We start from the raw sequence: 18,476 nt of genomic DNA on the forward strand, positions 1-18,476 counted from the left end.
GCAGCGCGGCCGCTCGCCCTCAAATAAATCTTCTTTTTACAGTCTGTCAGCGCTAATGTGCCGCCGCTGCTTTTAAACTTAAATAAGCGCCCGCCGCCGCCGTGCACGCCGTGTGCCGAGATCGGGCCGTGATAGAGCCGAGAGCGGATGGAGGAGGGAGGGGTGGGGGGGTGAGGAGGTTAATAGCTGCTGAGAGACGACGAGGCCTCGGCTCCGGCTCTGGAGCTGAAGTTTTATGTTTTCCAGGTGAACTCTGTTTTTTTTTCCTGTTGGACGGTCGGCAGGTGGAAACTAGATCCTGCGAGCGAGAGGCGAAGGCATGAAGTCACAGAGAGAGAGAGAGAGAGAGAGAGAGAGAGAGAGAGAGAGAGAGAGAGAGAGCTCAGAGTCCTGATGTCGTCTGAAACATCGCTTAGTGGGGGAGGGGTGGGGGGTAAATCCATATCGCAGCCTCAGTGGCCCTGATGCTTCTAAAGCTCTTCACAGTGTCCAGATGTTGCAGCTGAACACAAACTGTGACGCAGTCTCATACTGTATAAACTCATTAAAACTCATTAAAAAAACAACTTTTTAGTTCAGTTTCCTGCTTCGTGTTGTTTAGTTGCACGGAAAAAAAACTTTAACTCACTTTTATTCAACTCAACAAACTGAACAGATCTGAAACTTATATTTAAAAGTTGTTAGATCTAAATTTAAATATGAAATATGGGCCAATACCTATGTAAGTGGCACATAGCCATTGTTTTTATTACAGAAAAGGGCACTAAGAATAATACACAATGCTAAAATGGGCAACGTCTTTTTCTGTGTGTGATTTGTCCGTTTGTTAAAAAAGAAAAAAAAATCTCACAAATAAAATATATATATAAAAAGAATAATTTCAGGGAACACTCAAATGGATGATTTGTTTGCAGGGCTGCTGAAGCTCAGAGAGTTGTCTAATTTGGGAACGCTGTTGATTGTATATAATGCAAAAAAAAAAGGACTTTTTCCTGCAAATTTGCAGAAGTATTTTGTTTTAGTTTCACAAGACGTCAGGAAATTTAAAATATCAAACGGCACCAAGATAAAACAACGGAATTCATTAACAGTCAAAGAGAAAAGTTGTTCAAATGTTTTTCAGTTTAAGAGGGTACATGAGAAAAAGGCGGGGAGTTTATATAGAAACATGTTGTGATGGAACGAATAATAAAATTAATGAATAAATGAAATTAAATAATTATTATACTCCCCCTCCAGTGGCCCATGAGCACCTGAAGGACCGTGGGCTGTTCGGCCTGCCCCCCCCTCCGGCCGGCGCCAGCCCGGCCGAGTACTACCACCTGATGGCGAGCCACCGGAGCCCGTACGGCGAGCTGCTGATGCAGGGCGCCGGCGCCACGGCGGGGGCTCATCTGTCCGACTACATCACCCCCATCGACGGTGAGTCAAAACAAATCCAGTTTTTATGTAGAACCTTTCACAATAAAAGCACACACACAGAAGAGCTTGAGCCAGGCCGAATGTAAAGGTTCATCTCAGACCTTTCACAATAAAAGCAGGAGGAAAAAGCAAGAGGAAAAATAAAAGTTGATTATCTGAGATTTTGATGTTGCAGTAATAGATACTGATATTTAAAAACACTAATATTCACCATATTGTAGTGTTTTTTTTTAATCGATTTATGACCCGTTTGTCTTCATCTATCAGAGCCGATCAGTTTGTACTGATGTACAGTATATTTACAGCATGGTTCGGGGCACTGGACCCTTTGCAAAGTAATAGAAGTCGCCTTTTTAATTGTGTCATTGCATAACTATAACTCTTTAATTTACAGGCTGTTAATTATGTGATAATGTCAAGAAATAGCCAAGAAATAACAATTAATTGCATCATTATGTCTAGAAATAGCCTAGAAATAACGGTGAATTCATAGTAACGTCATGTTTTTCATAAAGGCGTAAGATTTACACATGCTTTTCATGAATTTTTTGGGGGAAAGGCCAGAATTTTTTTCCACCAGGTCCTTTGCAACTGACCGATATTTCTACACAATCAATCGTTATTGGCTATATTTCTATCTAGACATTACTGTGAAATTGACCCTTATTTCCAGGCTATTTCTAGACATTATGACGCATTTAAGTTATTTATTGGCTATTTCTAGACATTATCACATAATTACCAGCCTGTAAATTAAAGGGTTACCTGTCATTGCTTCTAAAAGGTACATATGTGTAACAAAACAGCTAATTTACACACTCTCGATGGTAAATAACAAATTTCAACAAATCTGAGTTGAAAAGTTAATTTTTAAAAGTCGCTGTGCACTCAGCTTTGCATGTTATTGAGTTTTACACCTTCTTCCTGTGCGATATTTCACAATAAAAGCCATTCGAGAAGAACCCAGGAAATTGTAGTGACAACGTAATGCGTGACAACGTAATGCAGTTTAAAGCAATAACGACGACTCTGGTCACTATTTTAGTCAAATAAAATAAAACATCTGTGAGGGACTTCCGGCGGAACGAGGAGGATGTAAGACGCGTTTCGCAGAGGCTCCGCTGGAATGTGACTTTTTCCATACTTTTATATGACACTTTTTCATTATTTGCGCCGGCGTTAAGCTCTAATATTGCAGCCTTTCACCATATGTAAAAAAAAAAAGTTTTGTTTGCGGGCGCTCAACGATGGCAAACCGAGGGAGAGGTGAAGCCCCCAAAGCACAAGCAGGCCGCGGCAAGCCCCGACTATCACCTGAACCACAGTCCCCAGCCCCAGGTCAGCCATTTGCTAATGCTAATGCCGATGCCACCTTGCTGCAGAGCATGAGGAAAATGATGAACGAAATGCGCTCAGACATCCTCAGTAAGTTTGAAACTACCATCTCAACAGCAGTTAAAAGAGAGATCGTGGCGGCTTTGGAGCCCTTTGAGAACAGACTTGCTTCCTATGGCGAATCAATCGCAGACCTCGAGCTTTCGGCTAATGCTCACGACACGGAGCTATCCGACCTCCGAGCTAATGTTAGCAAGCTAACAGCCACTGTTGACTCCCTGTCAAAGAAATGCGAGGACCTGGAGAGTCGTTCAAGGTGGAATAATATTCGCCTAGTGGGCCTGCCTGAAGGCACAGAGGGCCCTCGTCCCACCGAGTTCACTGCCCAGCTGCTACAAGATATACTCGGCCTTGATGACAAACCTATGCTGGACCGGGCCCATCGCACTCTACGCACCAAGCCCAAGGACGGCGAGCCCCCTCGTCCACTCGTCATGCGGGTAAACCTGTTTCAAGTCCGGAACCAAATTCTACGTCGAGCCGGAGAAGCTTCCCCGCTTTCCTACATGGGCAGGAGGATCTCGATCTACCCCGACTTCACACCGGCGGTGGCTAAGAAGCGGGCCGCCTTTGCTACAGTAAAGAAGGAGCTCCATTCCTGCCCGAATGTCAAGTTTGGCCTCCTCTACCCGGCAACACTACGCATCACTCTGCCCGGCGGGCAGACCCACAGGTTTGAGGATCCGGCCTTAGCTTCGGATTTCATTAAGAAAAACATTAAAAAGGGAGTCACCCCTGACTCTATTTAGCAGACATGTTGGCTTGCTATTTAGCTGCTATTGTTGCTAGCCTTGAGGACTACACTTACTACTCACCCTGGATGCCTCGTATTGTGTTCAGTGAGCTGCAGTTCTGATGGGACACAGACTTTGTTTTCTTGTTACTTCCTGTCATTCTTGATTTTCCCTAACATGGCTCATGGTGATAATTTGAGTGCAGAATACCTCAAGCATAAACGCTTTCCACTTATTGTTCAATAAGATTGTTTCGTGTATTGATGTATTAGTCAACCTTAGCTATCCGGCTCATTTATAAGTACATTTATTACAGTGTAATTTCATTGATTTAACCCCATGTCACAATTCCAACGCCTAGGTCGTTGTAGTTCATTAGTAGTTTAGCATAGGCTCTCCTTAGAGCTATACAGGTGTGACAGATTGTTAAAGGGGGTACATCGCGCGCATCCCGTTTGGGGGGATGCTTCTGCCAAAGTTCATGTGGGTGGGTGTATGGGTGGGAGGGATAATGTATGTGTGTGTTTTTATGCGTTTGTTTCTGGTTTTCTTTCTTTTTGTTTCACATCAGTCACGTTTTTACTTTCAGTTTTGCTTCAGATCATCACTCTTACATAATGCTTCCGTTAGCTAGCTATGACTTCAGCCAATGTAACATCACCCAGTGGGTGTGCCATTAGTTTTACAAGTTTCAACTGTAAAGGGCTTAATAATCCGATAAAACGAAGTAAGATACTGCACCACCTTTACCATCTTGGTGCCCAGGTAATTTTCTTGCAAGAGACCCACCTCAAAGTCTCAGACCACTCTAAATTGAAGAGGGGATGGGTAGGTCAGATTTATCATTCCTCATTTCAAGGCAAATCTCGCGGTGCAGCTATTTTGTTACATAAATCTGTTCCCTTTGTGCACTCAAGTACTATCTCTGACCCTAATGGTAGATTTGTCATAGTTACTGGCCAGATTCACAACACCAGGGTGGTTTTGACTAATATTTATGCTCCCAATTTTGACGATGATGCTTTCTTTAAACGCCTTTTTCAGACTCTCCCTGACTTGTCATCACACCACTTAATATTAGGTGGAGACTTTAATTGCTGGCTTGACCCTCAGCTGGACCGTTCCTCCCCCAGAGCTTGCGCTCCGTCCAAGTCAGCGAAGGTAATTCAGTCCTTTATGGAGGAATTTGCTGTCACTGATGTCTGGCGTTTTTTGAATCCTTCTAGGAGGGAATATTCATTCTTTTCTCATGTCCATCACACTTTCACCCGCATTGACTGTTTTTTGGTCGATAATAGACTGCTCTCATCAGTATCTACTTGTAAATATGATGCTATAGTTATTTCTGATCACGCCCCTATTTCCATGAATATATGCTTTAAGAACTTTAATTCTACGCGTGCACCATGGCGTCTTAACACATGCCTACTTTTGAATGATAATTTTGTTAACTTTGTGTCTCAACAAATTGATTTCTTTGTGAGCGTAAATAAAACACCCGAGGTGTCTGCCTCAGTACTATGGGAGGCCTTAAAGGCATACATCAGGGGGGAGATAATCTCCTACACAGGATATGAGAAGAAACTTAGAAAGGAGAAATTAACTAAACTGACACAACGCATATCTGAACTTGACAGGTTATATGCTACTCACAAAACTCCAGAGCTATACAAAGAGCGCCTTTGTCTACAGGCAGAATTTGATGTTCTCACGACTCAGCGTACTACTGAACTTCTCCTACAAACCAGGTCCCAGTTCTATGAACATGGAGACAAGGCCAGCAAATTGTTAGCACACCAGTTACGCCAGGAATCATCATCTCACCTTATCCCACAAATTCATACTAACTCACATAATACTACTGAACCCATGGAAATTAATAATGCGTTTAAAGAATTTTACATGTCTCTCTATTCATCTGAACAAGACAGCACTCCTGATTTTGATAATTTTTTTGAAAACTTGGACATTCCCTCACTTGATCAATCAGCTGTGGAAAAGTTAGAGAGGCCAATCACCACTGCTGAACTTAATACGGCTGCATCCTCTCTGCAAAATGGGAAGAGTCCTGGGCCAGATGGCTTTCCCTCCGAATTTTTTAAAAAGTTTTGGCACAAGCTTGCCCCTCTGTTATTAGATATGTTCAACGAATCATTTGAATTGGGCCGCCTCCCTCAAACTCTCAATCAAGCCTCCATTTCCCTTCTCCTAAAAAAAGGCAAGGATCCGCTAGCCTGCTCCTCTTACCGTCCAATAAGTTTATTGAATGTTGATTTTAAGTTGTTATCCAAACTATTAGCCCTACGCCTGGAATCCTTTCTCCCCTCTATCGTTTCCTTGGACCAAACGGGGTTCATTCGAAATAGGCACTCTTTCTCTAACCTTAGACGTTTGTTCAATGTACTTTACAATGTTTCCTCTTCCAATACCCACGAAGCCGTAATATCATTAGACGCCGAAAAGGCATTTGATAGAGTTGAGTGGGATTACCTCTTTTATGCCTTGGAGAAATTTGGTTTTAAAAATAATTTTATTTCATGGATTAAGTTGCTCTATTCTGCGCCGCAAGCCTCAGTCAGGACAAATAATATCCAATCAGAATATTTTCACCTGTATCGCTCCACTAGGCAGGGTTGCCCTTTGAGCCCCCTATTATTCGCTATCGCCATCGAACCTCTCTCAGTAGCCCTTCGGTCTAACCCCCTTATTACAGGCATATTTAGACATCATACTCAGGTGAAAGTTTCCCTTTACGCGGATGACCTTCTTTTATATGTTTCTAACCTGTCTGTCTCAGTTCCCGCCGCTCTTGCCACCCTTCATTCATTTGGTCAAATATCTGGGTACAAATTAAATTTAAATAAAAGTGAGATATTTCCCATTAACCCTGCTGCTAAGATGTATCCCTTGAAAGATTTCCCCTTTAAAGTCGCCAATTACAGTTTTGTCTATCTTGGAGTCCATGTTACACACAAATTTGAAGACCTCTACAAGGCTAACTTTGCCCCCCTATTGATCCGAATCCAGAAAGACTTTGAACGATGGTCTCTGCTTAATCTGTCTTTGATTGCACGTGTCAACTCTGTTAAAATGAATATACTCCCAAGACTCTCCTACTTGTTTCAATGCATTCCCCTCTTTCTCCCTCAGTCTTTTTTCCGCAAATTAGATAGCCGGATTTCAGATTTCATCTGGAATAAGAAGGTTCCTAGGCTACGTAAACAATATTTGCAAAGACCAAAGTCTCTGGGAGGGCTAGCCCTACCGAATCTTAGGTTCTATTATTGGGCCACCAATATCAGGACTCTTAAATACTGGCTTGAATATGAGGCTTTTGATCCTCCTCCAATATGGCTAGTTATGGAAGCAAGGTCAGCAAATCCTGTCTCCTTGAAAGCCTTAGTGCACTCTCCTATTCACTCGTCCACTCTTCCCTACACCAAAAATGTGATTGTTAAGACCTCACTCAGGATCTGGGTCCAGTTTAAACGCTACTTTGGCCTACAGACATTCTCCATTTATGCACCACTAGCAGCTAACCATGCTTTTCCTCCTTCCCTCATAGATTGTGTTTTCTTACGGTGGTCAAATTTTGGTATTCATAACTTTAAAGACCTGTATATTAATAATGTATTTGCTACTTTTCAGCAACTTTCTGATAAATTCTCACTTCCCAAGCAACATTTCTTTAGATATTTACAAGTCCGCAGCTTTGTTCATGACACATTTCCTAGCTTTCCTAATCTTCCCTCTGATTTAACTTTGGACAGTTTCCTGACACCAATTCCTACTCTTAAAGGCTCTATCTCGTATATCTATAACCAAATTAATACTTTACGTTCAGAGCCCCTAGACTTAATTAAGTCACACTGGGAGGAGGACCTGGGGGTGGCAATATCAGAGGAAGACTGGGCAGAGATCTTGAGACGGGTACATAAATCTTCTATTTGTGCAAGACACAGTCTTATTCAGTGCAAACTTGTCCACCGTACCTATTATACTAAGGCTCGACTGGCTAAGATCTATGACAGTGTGACTTCAACTTGTGATAGGTGTAAGCAATCTCCCGCAAACTTAATTCATACACTCTGGCATTGTCCTTCTCTATATAATTATTGGACTGAGATTTTCAATACCCTGTCAGAGGTAGTTGGGGAGGAAATAAAGCCAAATCCTCTGAGTGCACTTTTTGGGGTTGCTCCCCCTTCCCTCACTAAGTCCAAAAAGGATGTACTAGCTTTTGCTACCCTGTTAGCCAGAAGACTAATTGTAATTAATTGGAAATCAACAACACCGCCCTGTCATGCCCACTGGATTAAAGATACCCTTTATTTTCTTAAATTGGAGAAAATCAGACTATCTTTATCTAGCTGCTCCAGTAAATTTGGGAAATTATGGGGTCCATTCTTACAATTTGTTAAGACGACAGATCTTCCACTTACCCCTGACTGATGTGACAGAAGCGACTTAGAAGGGTATGTTATTTCTGCTGTGTTGAAGGTCACATGCCGCTATTCTGATTTATGATGTCTGTTGCTATCTCAATTGCAGTTTACTATTACCTGACTGATGTACCTGTGTTTCTTTTTTTCTTTTTCTCTTTCCTGATCTATTTTCTTTTAGATGTCTATTGATGTCCTATTCTTTTTTTTTTTTTTTTTATTATTATTTATTTTATGTAATTAATTTTTTTTTTTTTTTTTATTTTATTTATCTATCTTTTTATGGCTGTTCTAGTTCTGTGAGTTGTTCGGGTATGCAACAATACTTTAATGACCACTTTTGTTTTCTGCTGTTTGTGCTTTTTCAAAAAAGAGTCTACTTTATTCTTTGTAAATGTTTTAATACAATTGTACTCACCTGCAAAACCCAATAAAAAAAAGTTGGAAAAAAAAAATAAAAATAAAACATCTGTAAAGGTCACTCAATAAAATGGTATTTTATCGTTTTAATTGCTTCTTGCAGTTACACAAGCACCACCAGGGGTCAGAGTCCCGCTGGTTGAGAAACACTGGTGTACAGTATCTGAACAGTACAGAGCTCTGAATGTCAGGACACTCCGTCATCAACGTGCAGCAGTAAAGGGCACTTCAGCTCTTTTACACCGGGCTAACGTCTTAGCTCGCAGCGGCGGCGGCGGCCCACCCTGCTCCATCCAATCGGCTGCTTTGACACTGATTAAGGAGAATGAAATTCCAGGTGGATGATGAAACAAAGATCACAGGAGAGACGTATAAATAAAGAAGCCTTGTATACATTTTTTATGTCAAACTACTTCAAACGGCCCTTGAGCTGAGTCGAGTCGAGACGGGGCCTTCCTTCAGGTTTCTGGCTGCGAGCACCCACCGCCGCCCCCCTCCCTCGCCACCGTCCACCCGCCGCCGCTCGCCAGCGTTTTTCCATAAACATCCAGGACTTATTGTGTCACCGTGACATTTCCAGCACCGCCGTCGCCGGGCAGCGAGGTCGCAGCAGGTACGCTGAGTGTAACCAGCGCCGACCTTATAAGGAGGGGGGGGGGGGGGGGGGGGGCACCAAGGTTGTTATAGTTTTAAAATTTTAATTAGCTTTTATTCTTATTTAGTTTTTCAGTTTTTATTTTAGTGGAATTGACTATTTTTTATTTAGTCTTTGTCTTAGTTGTAGTTTTTCAGGTTTTAGGAGAAAGCTTCTGTCAGACCTCTGAAGATGAACTTTTTCCCTTTTAGTTGCATCCATCCCATAATGTTCCCATCACTCCTCATCAGAAAAGACAACTACAACGCAACAACTACAACTACATGCCGATTTCCAGCAACACGTCAGATTAATCAACATCAACAACAAAACGTCTGTTCAGGTTAAACCTCAATGTTTCTGATGCCTTCATGGAAACTCAGTACAAACCAGCGCCGACTGTCAAACTATCAACTCGCCTCATTCATGAAAGTCACAAACAGGGAGAAGTTGAGCCAGGTGAAACTCTTTCATGCTGAAGCCAAAACGCATCAGGTTCCTTCAAAGGAATGAGTCAACGTACGTTCACACCCGATCTGGTGACCCAGTTCGTTTTCATTTTAAAACACATCTCTTTTACTCTGAAAACTCACTCTGGGGTTGTGCTTTATTCTGAAAACTCAGGTTGTGTGGGATTTGGAAAACTTTAGGGTTGTGTTTTAGGTGAAATATTCTGGAGTTAAACTTTATTCTGGAGACCCAGGGGTTGTGCTTTATTCTTTAAACTCTGGGGATGCGTTTCATTGTGAAAACTCTCTAGGGTTGTGTTTTATTTTGAAATCTCTAGGGTTGTGTTTGTGTTTTTAAAACTCTCTGGATTTTGAAAACTCTGCGATTGTGTTGTATTCTGAAAGCTTTGGAGTAGCATTTTTGGTTACAATCCACGTCTTCCTGTTGTGTTTTAAAATGAAAATACAGCGTCACCGTCTGTGAGTTTTTCACATCACACTGAGGTGAACCGGCTCTTTCACACACGTGGTGCGTTCACTGACCCCGACACACAGCGGGAGACTTTTTTTTCCCAGAAATTTCAAAAAAAAAATCTAAAATTTCACGCCATTGGCCCTAATTTGGACGTACATTGACTAAAAAAGGGTGGTTAATTATTACAGACTGAGGATGGAGGCATCGTTTGAACCTTCAACCTCCTGCTTTCTAATAGCGGCGGCTGCTCATATAAATTACAACAGAGGAGGGAGGAGGGGGGAGGGGGGAGGGGGGGGTCGACCCGAGCTTTTCCATTGGTCCATTCATCAGGGGAAGTGGCACATTAATAAACACATCTCCCCAGAGGTGAGAGGAAGTAACAGAGATGAATTCGGCTGCCAGTCGTGAACGGCTTCATCCAAGCCGCCGCCGCCGCCGCCATCATCGATAACACACACACACCTGATCCTCTACACCTGCCCTTACACACACACACACACACACACACACAACCATCATCATCATCATCATCGGCCGCAGCTCCATCTCAACTGAAGATACTTAAACGTCTAAATTACAATAATCCTGGGACGGTTAACGCGTCCTGGGACGTCCCAGCGCTCATGTTTTTATTCTTCGTCTTCGTCTGTGGATTTCTTCTGTCATCATTCAAATTCCATATGTTAATGGCCTCAGAGCGCCACCACGCCGCCGCCACCACCGTCCAAACACACAACATATGTTAGAGATTTGTACCGGAGGACGGGTTCTCAGAAAAACAGGTTGAGCACGATTAATCTGAGGAGGAGGGAGAGCGACGTCGACAGGAAGTGAAGGTTAGAGACGCAGCAGCGAGGTGACCAACCTTCTCATTTTGTATTTACGACACCGTCACAGCAGCTCGACCGTTCATTCAGTCGTTAAAGGAGCAGAAAATATATAAAAACACATTCTAATTTAATGTATTTAAACTTTAAACTTCAGGTCAGACATCAAACTATGTTTGATTTTAGCCTCTTATTATTATTATAATGATGATTCCCAAGTAAAGCGACTTGCGCCGACTGAACGATGATCATGTCTCAGATGCCGCCGTAATCTCTGGTTGATGACAGATAAGACTACACAGATATACACATAGTAACATGGTAGACAATAAATAACGTTATCCACCGCTCCATAGATTGATTTCTCACCGGCTTCTTCATTGTTGGAAACAAATGCACATGGAGGAGAGGAGGGTTAGAGACACAGAGGAGGAGAGACTAGAGCTCGAGAGGTCAGATTTAAAAGCAGCAAAAATAAATAAATGAAAACACATTTAAATTGAACGCAGAGAACTAACTGATAACACACCCTGCTATGCAATAAAGTTTATTTGATTTGATTTGACTGAGTCCCAAGCACAAACCCCTCATTCGCTGCTTCTTCATTTCATATCAATATAAACTCATGATGTGTTATCAGTGTTTTCTTTTTCCGATATAATTATTGATTAGGGAGAAGTCCGGTCCGTGTGTCTGGGGATCGATCCGATCAGATCAGATCGCTCTGCATACATTTCCTCACGCTGCAGATCAATTCTGTGTAAATTGGCCTCATTTACCACGAGTGGCGCCGCAGCCCAGAGCCTCCGATGCTGATCTGAGTAATTACAGGGAGTTATCCTGGACAGATTGATTAGTCGTGTCTGGATCTTAATGGCCTCGTCGTGGCGTGGGCCGCCGTCGCACGCAGTGAGGGTTAGCTTAGCATGAGGGCTAGCTGCCTCTTTCTTTCCTTTCCTACCTCCTTCTTTCCTCCTCTCTCTGCCTCCTTTTTTCCTTCCCTACCTCCTTCTTTCTTCCTCTCTCTACTTCCTTCTGTCCTTTCCTACCTCCTTCTTTCCTCCTCTCTCTACCCCCTTCTGTCCTTTCCTACCTCCTTCTTTCCTCCTTTCCTACCTCCTTCTTTCCTCCTCTCTCTGCCTCCTTCTGTCCTTTCCTACCTCCTTCTTTCCTCCTCTCTCTACCCCCTTCTTTCCTTTCTTACCTCCTTCTTTCCTCATCTCTCTACCTCCTTCTGTCCTTTCCTACCTCCTTCTTTCCTCCTCCCTCTGCCTCCTTCTTTCCTCCTCTCTCTACCTCGTTCTGTCCTTTCTTACCTCCTTCTTTCCTCCTCTCCCTACCCCCTTCTTTCCTCCTCTGTCCTTTCCTCCTCTCTCTGCCTCCTTCTTTCCTTTCCTACCTCCTTCTTTCCTCATCTGTCCTTTCCTCCTCTCTCTGCGTCCTTCTTTCCTTTCCTACCTCCAGAGTGAATTGTGGGAGACGTGTGGAGTTATTTAAGGGAAAGGTTTTATTTCTCTCTCTCTCAGATTTGTGTCACTGGGCCGGTTTCCAAGCCGACGCAGTGAGCGGCGCTTCCTGACTTTATTTAATAATATCTCCGTCCGTCGCCGGGGAAACAAATGGCTCCGTGTATCAGCTGTGAATCAATCCTGAGCACTTATTGATAGGGCCGCTCTGTGTCCGTGGGGGTTGGAGTGTCGCGAGGAGGCTGCAGCGGCATCCATCACCTCCCTCCTCCTCCTCCTCGCCACTTTAACACCGCGCTCCTGGAATAACACGGCGAGGAGACGGCGAGCAGCGGAGGGGAAGGAGGAGGACGGGGAGGAAGAGCCTGTTTAGATTTGAGGGATCATTCCTTTAGATTGAGAGAGTTTAGAGAGTCTCATGTGAGCGGAGGAGAGGAGGGCGCAGCGGCGTTCATCATCACCCGTCACATCGTAGAAAATTTTAAAAACGGGTGTTTCCAGGTTTTGTTTCCCTCGCTGACCCCGCGTGGACTCACCTGTCCGTTATCCGTTATCCGTCCACAGTGTCGCGGTTCTCCAGCCCCAGACTGACGCCGCGCCTCAGCAGGAAGAGAGCGCTGTCCATCTCGCCGCTGTCCGACGCCAGCATCGACCTCCACACCATGATCCGCACCTCGCCCAACTCGCTGGTCGCCTACATCAACAACTCACGCTCCAGCTCGGCCGCCAGCAGCTCCTACGGACACCTGTCGGTGGGAGGGCTCAGGTAACTCACCTGGAGCATGCTGCTGTCCTTTCCTACCTCCTTCTTTCCTTTCCTACCTTCTCCTTTCCTCCTTTCCTACCTCCTTCTTTCCTGTCCAACATCATCCTTTCCTTTCCTACCTCCTTCTTTCCTTTCCTCCTTTCCTACCTCCCTCTTTCCTTTCCTACCTCATCCTTTCCTTTCCTACCTCTGTCTTTCCTTCTCTACCTCCTTTGATCCTCCTCTCTCTGCCTCCTTCTTTCCTTTCCTACATCCATCTTTCCTTTCCTACCTCTGTATTTCCTTCTCTCTGCCTCCTTCTTTGCTTCCCTAGCTCCTTCTTTCCTCCTGTCTACCTCCTTCTTTTCTCCTCTCTGCATCCTTCTTTCCTTTCCTACCTTCTTCTTTTCTCCTCTCTGCATCCTTCTTTCCTTTCCTACCTCCTTCTTTCCCCCTCTTTCTGCCTCCTCTCTCTGCCTCCTTCTTTGCTTCCCTAGATCCTTCTTTCCTTTCCTACCTTCTTCTTTCCTCCTCTCCCTTCCTCCTCTTTCTGCCTCCTCTCTCTACCTCCTTCTTTCCTTCCCTCCCTCCTCCTTTCCTCCTCTCTGCCTCCTCCTTCACTCCTGATGATCCTGATGTTCTCCCCCCCCCCCCCCCCCCCCCCCTCCCAGCCCGTCCTTCCCCTTCCCTCACCCCATCAACCCCATGGCGTACCAGCAGCTGCTCTCCCAGCAGCGAGGCCTCAGCGCCTTCGGTCACACTCCGCCCCTCATCCAGACTCCGCCCTCCTTCTCCGGCCGCCAGCCGGGCCTCGGCCTCTCCTCGCTGCCGCCGCCGCCGTCCGGCCACAACGACCTGACGTCCAAGGTACAACACACACACATACACTAACACACACACATTAATAATCTGATTGAGTGATTCTGTCTTATACCTGTAACCAACTTTTCTTCTTCCCTTCTTCTCCTCCTCCTCCTCCTCCTCCCCTCAGAACCCCGGCAGTGACTCGGCCGTCAGCAGCACGGTGGAGCCTCTGATCACCAAGAGGTCAAAGGTGAAGAGCGAAGTCGAGGGACTGAGGTCTTTGTCTCCTTCTTCACCGGTACGACATTAAATTTACCTTCTGAAAATGTTTTTCCTTGTCAGTCAAATGAGAAGTTAGATAAAACCAGAGACAGAGGAGGAGGAGGAGGAGGAGGAGGAGGAGGAGGAGGAGGAGGATGTTTAATGAAGAGATGAAAGTCTGGATGAATATTTAGACTCAGACATCAGAGGCCTTTTACAGACTGAATGATGTTTCTGTTTGTTCTGTTTTATTTGTGGTCATGGCCCCTGGGGGGAGCCTCCTCCTCCTCCTCCTCCTCCTCCTCCTCCTCCTCCTCCTTCTTCTTCTCCTCCTCCTCTTCTTCCCCCGCTTCTCTCTTCCTCCTCCTCCTCCTCTTTCCCCACTTCTCTCATCTTCCTCCTCCTCCTCTTCCTCCTACTCTTTCTCCTCTTCTCTCTTCTTCCTCCTCCTCCTCTTCTCCTATCCTCTTACTCCTACTCTTCCCCATCTTCCTCCTCCTCCTCTTCCTCCTCTTCTCTTTTTTCTCCTCTTCCCACTCTTCTCTCCTCCTATTCCTCTCCCACCCCCTCCCCCTCTTCTCTCCTCCTCCCACTCCTACACTATTCACTCCCCCCCCCCTCCTACTCTTCCCCCTCTTCTCTCTTCCTCCTCCTCCTCCTCCTCTGACCCTCGCTGTAACACATGTCTCTGATAAAAGAAAAACTCCACATGATAAGAGCTTTGCATCCATTCATTTGGTCTCTCCTCCTCCCCCTCCTCCTCCTCCCACCTCCTCCCCCCACCTCCCCCCTCCTCCTCCTCTCCCTGGCCACTGTAAACTGTGCCAGAGCACTTCATTTTCATGAAATATTGGCCGGGCTTTATTGTCATCTGAGGAGCCTTTTTCTTCTCAGTTCCTTTTGACAAATTTGCGGCTCCTCTCCGATCGCGAGGCAGGTTTGGACTTGATGCATGGGGACGGCGCCGCGCAACGGCGTCTTGGGGCCACCAGAATTGATGAAGATAGTGTGTGTGGGGCAGAGACAAACATGCTGCAGTCAGCATCTTGTGTGTGTGTAAAAGTGTGTGTGAGTGTAAAAGTGTGTGTGCTACAGGAAGCCGGGTGGGACAAACCGTGTGTCAGGTCCAGTGTCTCTGTGAGGACGGACGGAGGTTTTACAGGACGATTAACTCGCCAGGAGAAAAGTCCTGCAGGAGGAAGAGGGAATGAGGTCATTTTTATAAAAGTCGCTCTGAGATGAAAACATTTTTACAAACTGACGTCTTTTATTAGAAAATGTTTCTGAACTGAGAGCAGTTTTTTTTTTGTTTTTTTGGTGAAGTAAGTGAAGCAAAAGCACAGTTATTAATTTTTATTGGTTTATACACGGATCAATAAGTTAATTGAAACATAACAGGCAGGATCAATGAGTCATGGTGGTTTTATGTGTATAGTTAATTACAGAGGAGTCAGATTTAATAGTTAATTTCTGTTGCTTTTGTTTTATTTTCTGACAAAAACTCATTTTAATCTCAGAGTTTTTTTATCTTAAAAATATAAAACATCTTCCTTTTTTTTTTTAAACTGAGAATATTTAATTAAAAATAATTTCTGGAAGCTTCAGTTATTCATGGGATTTTATAAACTTGGGTTTTTAAGTGGACAGAGAATTTTTTTGTGGAAACTTTCTGTGGACAGATTTAAACACAGCTGTGACGTTTCTGGGAGGTTTTTAACTTTAAACTTCAGCACTGACATCACAATCACTCTCTCTGCCTCCTTTCCTCCTCTCTCTTCCTCCTCTCTCTTCCTCCTTCTTTCCTTTCCTACCTCCTTTGTTCCTCTTCTCTCTACCTCCTTCTTTCCTTTCCTACCTCCGTTTTTTTAAATGTTTTTGTTATTTATGTAAATTAAGAAACTTTCCGTGGACAGATTTAAACACGGTTGCGATGTTTCTGGGAGGTTTTTAACTTTAAACTTCAGCCTCTTCCTTTCCTTTCCTACATCCTTTGTTCCTTTCCTACCTCTGTCCTTCTCTACCTCCCTTTTTCCTCCTCTCTCTGCCTCCTTCTTTCCTCCTCTCTTTCCTTTCCTTCCCTACCTCCTTCTTTTCTCCTCTCTCTGCCTCCTTCTTTCCTTTCCTACCTCCATTTTTTAAATGTGTTTGTTATTTATGTAAATTAAGAAACTTTCCTTAAACAGATTTAAACACAGTTGCGACGTTTCTGGGAGGTTTTTAACTTTAAACTTCAGCAGTGACATCAGAACGTCACAGAGTTGAGTGCAGTAGAGTGTGTGTTTGTTTATTTCACACAGTTTACACACTTGGTCTGTGTTTAAGAGCAGAAATGTGCAGTGTGTGTGTAGATTGTGCGCTGCCTGATTACAGACTGTGTGTTGGTCTCTAATTGAACGCCTCTGAGGTCAAACAGCTGGAGTCGTGTCCACGTCGTGTGCTCAGCGGCGTGAACACGTCTGACTCCTTCACCCTCTGTTTTAGAATCGCCACGGCAACCTGCTGGACCTGAAGGACGACGTGGACCGGGACGAGTGCAAACAGGAGCCCGAGGCCGTTTACGAGACCAACTGCCACTGGGACGGCTGCAGCAAAGAGTACGACACCCAGGACCAGCTGGTCCACGTAAGTCCTGTCCTCCTCAGTCCTCCTCAGTCCACCTCAGTCCTCCTCAGTCCACCTCAGGAGAGACCTCAGGGACACCGGTCTCTGGATTAGGGATGGGAACCTTTCACATTTGAATCGATATGGTACCGATAACAACATAATAGTACGTTGTTACCTTCTGGCAACAGGTGCATTTTAACAAGTTTTCATTATTTAATAAGCAAATAAATTGCATGGAACTATTAAAAATTAAACTTTACTAACATATTAGTGTACTTTTTTTTTCCAGACAAAAAAGGCATCAGAAAGTTCTGTGTTAAACTCCGTAGGTTAAATAAAAAAACAATGAAACAGGGGCGGTGCGTGGCGCAGTGGTTAAAGCGGCTGTCCCATGTAGAGGCTACAGTCCTCAACGCAGGCGTCCCCGGTTCGAATCCCGCGTCGGGCAGACCTTTCCTGCATGTCATTCCCCCTCTCTCTGCCTCCCCCTTTCCTGTATCTCAATATGTACTATCAAATAAAGGCAAAAAAGCCAAAAAATATGCTTAAAAAAAAAAAAAAAAGACAATGAAACGCAGCATAAATTCTGCAAGGTGACGATTTTGATGAGAAGCAGAGAATATGGACGTATTGACGAGAGGAGGCTTCGTCCTCCTTTAGATCTGCTCTCATTACGTGACGAGGACTTAATTGAACGGTACCGTTGCGATGAGAAGAGGTACCCATATTTTCTGGTACCGGTTCTGGTATGGCTGTTTTTCAGTCGGTGATTTAAAACGACGGGCTGGCGGTTATCACTCTTAAGGTATCGTCTCTCATTTCAAATGATGGACGAAAGAGACATAGAGAGTGTCAGAGGTGGTCATGTAAACCTGAATATCTGGTCATGTATATGCCTTTAGGGATATCCCCATTGAAAGGAACATTAATTCTGCATGTATTGCCTATTCGCAAGGAATCTTGCACTGCAAAACTCAAAATTTTACCAAGAATATTCATCTTATTTCTAGTCAAAATGTCATTTCTAGTCAAAACAAATCTAATTCTACTTAAAAGACGACTCATCATATTAAAAAGTAGCTTGTTTTTAGACACTTTTTACCTCTTTCAAGCATATTTTCACTTGAAATGAGTAGAAGAATCTGATCGTAGAGCAAGTTTTTCTTTCTTATTACAAGCACAAAAAACTTCAAGTTAATTTTTTAACTCATTGAGTGCCAACCACGTAATTTCTCGTTTTTCGTTCCCATGCGTTGAGTGCCAAAAACGAGATTTCTCGTTTTTTGCTTCTTTTTTTTTCAATTATGAAACTAGACACTTTAACACACCTTATGTGTAAATTTGGGGACTCTACGACGAGTAGAACTGAAATAGATGACAATCAAAAACTCATGACAGCTCACAATCTGGAAGTTTTTATCATAACTCGGCTTTTGCAAATGGAGTTCTGCATGTGGATGCAGCAGCTGCTCTGCTCTCACCAGCTCCGCTCCAGCAGCTCGGAGCTGAACAGGAAGCTCTCAGCCGACAGTCCCGTCCGGTCTTCATCTGGAGCAACACTGTGTCCTCCCCAAGGTCCTCCCGCGGTAAAATGTGATGATCCCTCGGTCAAAGCAGACCGGCATCACCGACCCGTACCACAGAAGGACCGCGACCACCAGTGGGGCCGGTGTTTCTGACCTGCTGTGGCCGAGAGACCATCACGTTCCGCGGCGAGAGGCTGTAACACGGCACGGTGCGTCTGTGTTATTGTTGTTTAGTGGCGCCCCCCCGCCCCCGGTGGTAGATTTGTGAA

The 18,476-nt window shown here is 44.4% G+C and overlaps 1 protein-coding gene across 1 annotated transcript in view; it reads left to right on the forward strand.

Moving 5' to 3' along the window:
• LOC310997648 (zinc finger protein GLI2-like) overlaps window positions 1-18,476 on the forward strand; it is a gene marked incomplete at its 3' end in the record, with an annotated part of 64,724 nt that overhangs the window by 36,781 nt on the left and 9,467 nt on the right. Inside the window, exons 4-8 of the mRNA XM_083987427.1 lie at window positions 1,240-1,422; window positions 12,832-13,033; window positions 13,684-13,879; window positions 14,004-14,114; window positions 16,559-16,699. Coding sequence (XP_083843553.1) covers window positions 1,240-1,422; window positions 12,832-13,033; window positions 13,684-13,879; window positions 14,004-14,114; window positions 16,559-16,699 — 833 coding nt within the window. The remainder of the gene's footprint in view (window positions 1-1,239; window positions 1,423-12,831; window positions 13,034-13,683; window positions 13,880-14,003; window positions 14,115-16,558; window positions 16,700-18,476) is intronic.

The sequence above is a fragment of the Trachurus trachurus genome (assembly GCF_905171665.1).
Source record: "Trachurus trachurus genome assembly, chromosome: 2".
Taxonomy (NCBI): Eukaryota; Metazoa; Chordata; class Actinopteri; order Carangiformes; family Carangidae; genus Trachurus; species Trachurus trachurus.